Below are 11,164 nucleotides of genomic sequence, written 5' to 3'. Positions count from 1 at the left end.
AACTAGCATGCTAATCTAATGCATCTCACTCACAGTGGGTAGGGTTTTCTCTCCTGTCAATACAAAGAGACCATGTGCTTTTGTGGCTAAGGCGTCTACAACTCCTATTTCTAGCAATGCTGGTGCTCACTACACCCTTGTCACTCTTAATGACAGTGAATTATTTCCTTGTTGGTTTTAGATTGCTGCTAGCCCCCGCTTCGACTGGCTTCTGTGCCAGTGGCACATAAAAAGCACCAACCGATCGTGGCCGATGCCAGACCTCTCTGGCACCTGTGCAGGTGGCACGTAAAAAGCACCCACTACGCTCGCGGAGTGGTTGGCGTTATGAAGGGCATCCAGCTGTAGAAACACTGCCAGATCAGACTGGAGCCTGGAGCAGCCCCTGGATCCCCAGATCCCGGTCGAACCATCCAACCCGTGCTAGCGCGGAATACGGATGTTGGGCGATAATGATGATGATGATATAGGTTTCTAACTTTAGAACTTGTGTCTCTTTACAATTTAACATTTTTAAATTAAAGATTGCTCTGGGTGGTGATCACTCTGGACAGTTGATCAACCCACAACAGGTCCTGCCTGGGGATGACAACACACTGTCTAGATCCCGAGACAACATGCCATCCTGGCCTGCTCTCACCTCAGAGGACATCACACCCTTGATGTTCTCGCCCAGGCCATGGTGGACACCCAATACAAGCTCCATCTGCCAGACAAGGTGACCAGGACCATGACAGACAATGGGAAAATTTTGTTAAGGCATTTATACAGTTTGGTACTGAATTGAACTCTTGCCAGACATTCTTGAGGCTGCTGCTGATCAGAAAGTGGAGGATGTCGATGTTGACCTGGACGTGGATCCAGGGGTTGAGGATGTGGACGAAGTTGAGTACATCTCTGTTGATGCCATCCTTGATGAGTCCAGTGGCTTGGGCCTAAACCTGCCAGTGCACATGAAGTGTGTAGCCCATACCTTCAACTTGGTAGCCAGTGTAGATGCTGACAAGGCTCTTGACAGTGCTTTGTTCATATATATATATATATATATATATATTAAGAATTTATCATGCTAATGTGTGAAATGCTGTTTTTAAATTATATTTTCCATGTTACTTTGTGTTACGTTGTTTTTACATCCTCTCATTGTTTGTTTTATTGTCTAGTTCCTGGGGATCCAACTTTGTGACTGGAAACCAGGACACTATACTTCACGGCCAGTGGGTATTCACGCTTACACCAGATTTCAACATTGTCAGACGTTTTCACCTGCTAGGTCATGGTTCATCAAACATAACAGCCACATGTCTTTGGAAAAATAAGGTAGGTGCCTGGTTTTGTTGCACACCACACTTTAACTAATATATGAATGCACAATTGTTGTTTTATTATCTTTTAATCATCCATGTTCTCCTTTGGTATTTTATTTTCTGAACTAGTGCTGGTAACACAAAAAGGAAGCGTCCAGTACACATTCTATGCTGGATCTTTCTCTCTCACTTTAACCTTCATCCCATAGTGTAAAGCCATCTCTCCCTCTCTCCTGTGGTCCTATTCAAAGAGGATCTTAGTCTTGCAAGTTGCATTGTGACCTCATTAGTGCTGGTATCCAGTACATGCTATAAAGCAGTTGGTGTCAGGAAGAGCATCCAACCGTAGAAACTATGTCAAAGCAAACACTAGAGTACAGCACAGTCTTTGAGCCCATTGGATCCTGCCAAACTGTCCAACCCATGGCAGCATGGAACATGAGCATTAAATAATGATAGCACTGTGTAACACGATTTTTGTCCTTGGGTAGCAATTGTTATTTCTTATTTGCTTACCGCAAGAAAGTATGAAAAATGACTAATATTTCCTTTAAACCCCTCTCAACACATGGCTCTCAAGCTCCCCAGCTAGTCCTGATTATGATCAGAGATGCACACATTGTCACTTCCCAAGCTCATGGTTTCAGGTTTAGTCCTACTGCACACTACCTCAGGCCAATTTCTTCTGCTATAGCCCCAGGGCAACCAAAGTCTTGTGAGTGGATTTGGTAGATGAAAACTTGCAAAAATGCCTCATCATTTGTGTGTGTGTGTGTGTGTGTGTGTGTGTGTGTGTGTGAGTGAGGGAGGGAATGAGCAAGCAAGTTTCTATATTTACATTGGTGCTCACTAAGTTATTCAGCTGGTGTTGCTGTTGGCACTCCTGCCAATAACTTGTTTTCTTGCCTTTGAAGCGACGGGGAAAAAGAAAATTCCTTACTTGAAAAAGTAAGGACAACAAGAAGGACATCCAGCTATAAAAATGCTTCAATGCTATATTCAGGTAACTCATACTAGCATAGAAAAATGTATGTAAAATGAATGATTTTTCATTTAAATTTTTAATTCAGATGATTATATATCTTTTAATTTTTCTTTAGGTTGCATCTGGTGATGATGAGGGCAATATATATATCTGGGAACTAACTGAGACCCACAAACGTTATCTTTTACCCTTCAATGTTCTCTCATCATCTGGACCAGTACAGCAAATCATACTTTGTGGTGATCGTCTTCTGTGTTTGTCAGGTAGGTCAGAGTCCCTTATATTGTGATAAGGGAGATTTTGTGAGAGGGTGGTGATAGTATTTGGTAGAATATACTTTCATGTCCATGAATGATGGTGGAGGCTATAGAAGGAAAGAGGATGGATTAAGGTTCCTGGAGTTTAATAATAATAATAATAATAATAATTGTGTACAGTGCTCATGTGCACTACAACTCATCTAAAGTGTATATATAATCAGGTGTAGTTTCGGCGGATTTCGGAAAGCATGAGAGCCTTAAAGGATGCAGTGTCATGACAGTCAACAACTGACGCAGGCAGTTTATTCCATGCTTCAGCAACTCTGAGCGTGAAAAAATGTTTCCAAAAGTCATGGGAGCTGTGTTGTTTTCTGACTTTGTAGGCATGTCCACGTGTGTTAGACACATGGAGATCAGGAGTGGAGTAGCCATCATGATGTTCATTAATTATATGTTTGTTGGCATAGCTGTGTGGTTTAAAAGTTTGCTTCTCAACTTTGTGGTTTCAGGTTCAACCCTTTGGGCAAGTATCATTTACTATAGCCCAAGGTTGGCTAATGCCTTGTGAGTAAATTTGGCAGACAAAAATTCTATGATCGTTGTTTAACATCCACTTTCCATGTTTGTTTATTACATTATTATGTACAACACATTCATCATCATCGTTTAACGTCCGCTTTCCATGCTGGTATGGGTTGGACAGTTTGGCTGAGGACTGTCGAACCAGGAGGCTGCACCAGGCGCCAATCTGATCTGGCAAGGTTTCTACAACTGGATACCCTTCCCAATGCCAACCACTCCGATAGTGTAGTGGGTGCTTTTTATGTGCCACGGGCATAGGGGCTAGTCAGACAGCACTGGCATGTGAGTCAGTCAGGTGGCACTAGCATCAACAACGCTCGAATGATGCTTTTTATGTGTCACCAACACAGGGGCCAGTGTTTGTCCCCAACTATTGCTTGTTTACACCTCTGTATCCTAGCAGTTCAGCATCTATATTTCCATCTGCAAAATATATAAAGTAGAATTTGTTTTCATTTGTTAAAACTTCAATATTGGATCAGATATTTCTTTTGATTCTGTAACAAGAATAGAAAGAAATTGCACATTGAATATAGCTCTAAATGAATTTTTTTTTTTCTTCTTCAATTCCCTATTTTCTCTCTACAAAACATTTTGAAACCTTGTTACATATACTCCATCTTATTTTCACAGGGAAACATACTCTGTCTGTCTACTCTAATGACAAATGCTGTGTGGAGAAAAATATATTTCATGATCTTACAAGAACTCCAGAATATATATCTCTGTGGGGACCAATACTTGCTGTTGGTGTCAAGGCAGGTGAGGGATTAAAAATTTTTTTTTTATCTTGTTTCAGTAATTGGATTGTGGTTATGCTGGAGTCTCACCTTGAAGAGTTTAGTTGAATAGATTGACTCCAGTAATCTGTCAGCCTGTTTTGCTGAACCTCTAAGTTACAAGAATGGAAACTAATCAAAACCAGTTGTCAAGTGGTGACAAACACAGCACACACAATGTAAAAGGCAGGCTTTTTTCAGTTTCTGCCTATGAAATCCACTCATGAGGCTTAGGTTGGCCTGGGGTCACAGTAGAAGAGACTTGCCCAAGATGCTGTGCAGTGGGACTAAATCCAGGCCCACATGTTTGGGAAGCATGTTTCTCAGATCTGCAGCCATACCTGTCCCTAACATTTTTTGGTGTTAAATATGTTTATTTTGGGGAAAATCAGATTTAATTTTGTCCTTATTGGTCCTAACCAAAAGGCTGTGGTCATGCTGGAGCAATTCTGTAAAACAATATTACAAATGTGCCTGACGAACTGAGAAGTTTGAGATAGTAATTAGCTTCAGTTTTACAGTGTTAAAAAGATGGTAGATAAATTTGCTCCTGGATAAGATGCTAGTTCATTGTAGGTGATATTTCCATGTGGTCTAGTACTTATTTCTCATTTCTTTATTGCCCACAAGGAGCTAAACATAGAGGGGACAAACAAAGGGGTAAAGTCGATGTAATCGACCCCAGTGCATAACTGGTACTTAATTTATCGACCCCAAAAGGATGAAAGGCAAAGTTGACCTTGGCAGAATTTGAACTCAGAACGTAATGGCAAACGAAATACCGCTAAACATTTCACCTGGCGTGCTAACGATTCTGCCAGCTCACTGTCTAGTACTTATTTCTGACTGTGAAGTGAACTGGGGAATGTAAGTCACTGTAATGCATTTTAAACATTTGACTAATGAGTTTGTAATCTTATATATTATTCATTCTCTCATTTATTACAAAAAAAAAAAAATGTAAGAGAAATGGACGCTACAATTGAAACCAATCTGTCTAGTGTAATTGTAATTCTGAATAGAAACTAATACAGAGTAGAAAGAACTGTTTAGTCTTGGAAGACAACCTCATTAATGCACAATAAATAGTACCTAATCCACACTGTAAAGTAGTTGGCAATTTGAAGGGCCTCCAGCTGTGGAAACCATGCTAAAAACACATTACTTGTACAACAAAGATTGGCATTTTGTGTATGTGTGTGAGAGAGACCGTCTCCTTGCCCTGATTCGTGATAATTGTGAGTGTCACTGTCATGCAGTGTCTTTCATTTCTAATATTCTGTGAAAATGTCTAATCATGAGAAATATTACCTTGGCAAGAGGAAAGGCACCCAGCTGTAAAAAAATCCACCACAACAAATTCCATCCAACTCCTGCTAGCATAAATAAGCATATGTTAAATGATGATGAATTTACAAATATGGCTTCTACGGGACCTCATAGCACCAGCACCCACACCAATGCTTTGTATGTGGCACCTTAGTTTTAGGACCTCAATTCTGTTGTGGTGGGCTGGTCTTCTTGAGTACAACAATGCACTACATATCTCAGTCCTCTGTCATCTGCTTCATAAGGTTCAGCATTTGGAGATTGCCCTTCAATTCTTCATTCCATGTCTTCTTGGGTCTCCCTCTTCCACCGTAAAAACTAATTATAATATATTTACAGTGTTTCTGCCATTTTATTGCAGGTATCGTGTACATTTATCGTTTGGAAACTGACAAGGATTGGATAAATATCGATTTGACTGCACCTCTCTACATTCTCCACTCTGGCCAGGAACATGTACTCAGTTTGGACATTACAGACTCTGGACTTGGGCCCTCACTTGCCTTTGCCACTGACAACAACACCATCCACTTAGCTCACTGGCTGCCACAGCATTCAAAACGTGTTCGATAGTAAAGGCTTTGCTGTTAGTGTGTAAAGGGGAATGTGTATGTGACATGTCCACTCATCTGTTTATGTATATCTGGGTATATGTGTTATAGGCAGGTGTTTGTATGTACATGCATGCATGTATGTGTGTTTGTGTATATATATGTATATATATAATGGTGTGTATTTAAAGGCAGTTATGTGCCTCTATAGACATACATTATCATCATTTTAACGTCCACTTTTAAAACAATGATGCTTGTCTATAAATACACACATAAGTAATTTTAGACGTGCACTGTATATATACATATACATACATATGCACATAGTGTGTATGTATATATATATGTGTATCTAATATTTAGAGTGTGCCAAAACTCAAAAGGTCTGACTGCATATTGCAGTCTATGTGCATAATCTGATTTCAGCTCTGGCACCAACTGCATTTTTATACTTTGTGTCTTACCATCTATGTGTATGGATCTGTGTGTGTATATGTATATATATATCTATCTATCTATCTGTGTGTGTGTATATATATATATATATATATATATATATATATATCTTGATTGGTAAGCCTGCTTGCAAACAAAAAGAGAAAATCCATACAGCAGACTGTGTATATATTTTACTTGAAGTTGAAGCTTCATGAATTCTAACTCTGAGTTTCACATTTCTGATTACATAAAAGATTAAAGCAGACAAGCTGTATGTCATAGAAGCAAAAATATTGAAATCTCATGAGCCAACAAGATGTTGGGATTTAATTAGTTGCCAGAAAAAAACAAAAAGAAAACAAAAAACAAGCATCATATGTATTTATTCAGTGTCATGATATTTTCATGATTTCATTATCATGTATGGGAACACATTAGCAAAGAAAATGGTTGCTGTTGCTGAACATTAAATTTTTACCAATTTATAGCCACTTGCTTATGTGTTTATAAATAACTCTGATGATATGAATATATGAAAATGTGTTCTGCTTGTGAGAATGATAGATGAACGTATAACATGTTTTCTAACGTTATGTTTTTTTTTCTGTTTTGTTTCTGGCAACCAATTAAATCCAGATGTAGCTAGTTAATCATATTTCAAAATATTTTTGCATATGTTTACTTATATCATCACACTGTTTCCCTATTGCAATCATTTAGTCAATAACATAAAACTCAGATCAAGATTCAAGAAACTCTGGCTTCTAATATCATTGTCATCATTATCATTTTACATTCATTTTTCCTTGTTTTATGGGTTGGAAGGATCTTCTTCAGGACAGCATCTTGCCACTTTTCTTTATGTGGGCCAACTTTTTTCACTTGTTCTTCCTCTTCTGCAATTTCTATCTACTTGTATCTCTTGGCATTTCTTTACCTGACTGCCATCCTCCACATGAATCATACGTCCATATCAGTTCAATCTTCTTTCTGGCATACACATCTGATTCCCTTCATTCTCAGCTTTTCAACCCAGCTCATTTACATTCCATCATCTGTGGACACAAACATACATTTAGCAGAATGTGCTTGCCTAATTTTTTTCAACTTTTACTTAATCTCCTCATTCAATACTCATGTTTTGCTATCATACAACATTTTACTTTGTACACATGCAGTCACCTCACTATCTACTTTTCCATACTTCTCCCATTTTGGTGTCATTGAGAGCAAATGTGCTGCTATTATTACATACACATTTTCATCAAAAAACATCTTTAAAACATCCTGAAATAACACTCTGCAATCTGGGCTCTCTCTTATACCTCTGATCCTCACATCACAGAACATTGGAAAACCTCTTACATTCAACTAAATATGCCAAATATCTATCTCCAGTTCTTAATGTTTCTAGTTTCCAGCTTTTTTCCATTCTTTCCATACCTTACTCTTAGCTTTTATGGCTCTATTTACCATATTATTTCTTCACCAAGTTACCATCTGTATAATTGGAACCTTGCTTCAACCAGGAATCAAGTTTCTGGTTCACAACACTTTGTCTTAGAGAAACTTTCAGATATCTTCTATGTTATTGGTCTCTGTTTTCTCCTTCTCAGCATAATTATCAGGCATAAACCAGTCTTTTCCTTGTAAAAAATTACTTGTAAAGGTTAAGAGGTTTCACATGAATGAATTTATATTACTGAAAGAAAATGCTTTGAGAACTTTGTCATGCATAAAAGAAACTTAAGCATTTTTATCAATATATGCAACTGGTTTCGATCATTTTTTAAAGATTTAGTCCTGTTAGGAGATAAAGGAAAATAAATCAATTTTTCATGATATCAGTTCTGGAGGTTCATATCTTTCTTACAAAATCCACATGGTGCTGCCAGTTGGTTTCTTTCTGATGGCTGCTGTGTAGTAGTAGTGACAGTTAACCCTTTAGCATTTAAACTGGCCAATATAATCTACCTGTCCTATGTTCAAATAGGACAGATCAAATCTCTCACACCTAACCTACAATATCATTCTACAAATAGATGCTCACATAATCCTACATTATCTCATAGCTTTGAGATTTTGATGAATTTCAAACAGTGAATAAGCATTGCATTTGGCACAATAATCTGAATGCTAAAAGGGTTAAAGCAGTGGAAGTTGTCCATTAAGAAGTGGCAGCTTCAGCAATAGTTGTTGTGGTACTGACTCTTGAAGGAGCAGTAGAAGTAGCTGTAACATTTATAGCAGTTTTAGTAGTTGTCTCCTTTCCTCTCCCACGGTTGTTGGTGTTTGGTTATGAAAGTTGTTTCTTTATCAATGTGTTGTTTTTGTGCAGTTGTTACATTGGTATAAGAGGAAGACTGTAGAATTTTCTTGTTTCTGACCTGCATATATGTCTATTATGTTCACCGAGTTCAATACTTTTGTATTTTAAATTAAATTAAAATACGGGAATACAATGTAGGCTTCAGTGAAACGACAACATTTTACTATCACCCCCTTATGCAAAATGAGCAGTTACACAAAATTTACACATTAATAAAGAAACAGTTTTCATGACCAAAATACTGATCACTTCTAAATAACTGCGGGCGACAACTACTAAAATTATTGCTACTACAACTGTAGCTTCTACTACCGCCACAAGGGTCACTATTGCTGAAGCTACCACTGTGGCTTCTACAAATTAGACTGATAGTCACTACTATGGCTACCAGCATATCTGCTGCTTCTACATTTAAGTTATTTCTTAACAACAAAGAACAACCACTGCTCAAACTGTTATTGCTACTACTATGACACAGCAGGCATTAGAAGAAAACTCACAACTAGCACCATTTGAACACCCAGAACTGATATCATGAAAGATTAATTTATTTTCCTTTCTCTTTCAGCATGACTAAATTTTCTTTTAAAGTGATTGAAACTGGTAGCATAGTCTGATGAAAAATATACTCTTTCCATCATCAAGTTCTCAAAGTATTTTCTTTTTGGTTTTTAATATATATATATATATATATATATATATATATATATATGTAAATATACATATAAAATCATCAGCATAATACATAAATTTAATGTCTCTTTGTACATTTCTGAAGTGAATACCGGTCAAGATGATACCAAGCAATCTTGCTCTGATGGATCATCTACTCAGAATCCTTAAGTCACAAATTATGAATTACTTCATAAATACCCATGGAATAATTGATTAATCAATTGTCAGTCATTCATGAATTATGTCATTATTCATGGATTTTTTTTTTTTTGTTTCAAACAATTCGTGATTAAACATCCATGACTTTTTAAAATTATACAAAGGATTGTTCATATTTAATTACCATTTATTTTTTTACCAACTAATAAAGACAAATATAATAATAATTATTATTATTATGTTTTGAAGTTTTGCAAAACTTTTATATGTCACACCATCATCAATATTATAAGTTTGTTGCTGTCATTAGCCCTGGGTCAGCTGTAATCAAAGTAAATCTACATTCAAAGATGTTTCAGCCAAGACTACCTCTGTTTCTCTCTCCTTAATCGTTTTAGACATAATGTATCTAGGACTGCATTATCCACTGTCCTTCCTTCTTTGAAGGAGATTTGGTTACAATTTCTAGCAGGTTGAAAAACCACAATGTCCCCCTCCATTCCTTGGGTTTGTTTGTAATGGTCGACACGGCTCACTTGCAAAGTCTTCTCTATAAACAAAACAATGTTTATCTTATTATAATTGAAAGGAGGATTGCCATGAATAAGGCACAAGTAAATCCAAAGATACAGTGTGATCCTTTTACAGGATTCAATTGTGGCCATGCTGTAACATTTAGTGCCATTGTCTGATCTAACTTAAGTGTAAATAATTAGACTTCAGTTACTTTTACAATTTCCCATCAACCATTCTCACGTACCCCTTTCTAATTCAGTACCTCTTGTTAGTTTGAAGTTCTCCATTCCATTTCATTTACATTGCCATCTTCTCAGAAGTTGCAAAAGGAAATTGGAGAAGGCTTAAAAGGAATGAGAGGTGTTTAAAAAAAATATCCATTTGTTGTTCTGCAGGAAGTTTGGGTACATTGGTTCTCATCTATCTGAATTATCACGTTATATGTCTGGCCCCAAAATAGTATATCTTGGGACAATTAGAATTGAACATGTCACCAACAGCTGAGCTACTGGAGTGTATCTAGATAATACTCTAAATTCAACAATATAATTCACAATTGAAAGTGACTCCTATTTCATTTTGTGGTCTTTGACTACCAGTCTTCAAGCTACTTGATCATAAGGCATATTTATCACTCATATCTGCAAATATTTCATTATTTCTTAAGAATTTTAATTTTTGTTTTATCTATTGCTTTGATTTACAAAGTTACAATTGAAATGAATCCACTGTGGTGTGGAAAAGAGCAAATATGTTGTACTTCACTCTAATAAAGATCAAAAGTTCACTCTCTGAGGCAATATTTGAACTTCATGGGACTTTTTGTGCCAATAGTCTAGCACGTAATCTATTTAACTACTTTCTCTCTCAAGCCAGCAATAGAGACTGTATGTGGTTGCTCAACCTGAAATAACAGCCAAAATTCTTCAAATCACACTCTGCCAAGGAAATTGAGGAAAGGATTAGATTATGTATTTCTAGATATGGCTATCAAAAACAATATAATGAAAACATTTAGGCTGGTATACCTTTTGGTAATAATTCGGGAAGAAGCCTGATCTGGAGCTAAACAACAACTAATTTCTATTGTCTCTATTGTCTCTTATAAATTTCTGAATGTCTGACAGCAGCTGATAATTAAAACACAGACATCTCTAGGAGATTTTATTTTCAAAATTATTTATTTTATCAAGAATAGATTTTGAAAGAATTGTCTTAATAGATAAATAAAAAATATCATCATGATCCTCA

At 36.7% G+C, this 11,164-nt stretch overlaps 1 protein-coding gene across 1 annotated transcript in view; it reads left to right on the top strand.

The window, feature by feature from the left end:
- LOC115213953 overlaps window positions 1-10,713 on the top strand; it is a 28,977-nt gene extending 18,264 nt beyond the window's left edge. The window contains exons 4-7 of the mRNA XM_029782956.2: window positions 1,164-1,320; window positions 2,408-2,555; window positions 3,768-3,896; window positions 5,604-10,713. Of these exons, the coding sequence (XP_029638816.1) occupies window positions 1,164-1,320; window positions 2,408-2,555; window positions 3,768-3,896; window positions 5,604-5,815 (646 nt within the window). The 3' untranslated portion in view covers window positions 5,816-10,713. The remainder of the gene's footprint in view (window positions 1-1,163; window positions 1,321-2,407; window positions 2,556-3,767; window positions 3,897-5,603) is intronic.
- The last annotated feature ends 451 nt before the right edge of the window (window positions 10,714-11,164 follow it).

This window comes from Octopus sinensis, linkage group LG7 (assembly GCF_006345805.1).
Source record: "Octopus sinensis linkage group LG7, ASM634580v1, whole genome shotgun sequence".
Classification (NCBI taxonomy): domain Eukaryota; kingdom Metazoa; phylum Mollusca; class Cephalopoda; order Octopoda; family Octopodidae; genus Octopus; species Octopus sinensis.
This window is presented reverse-complemented; position numbering and strand designations above follow the sequence as displayed.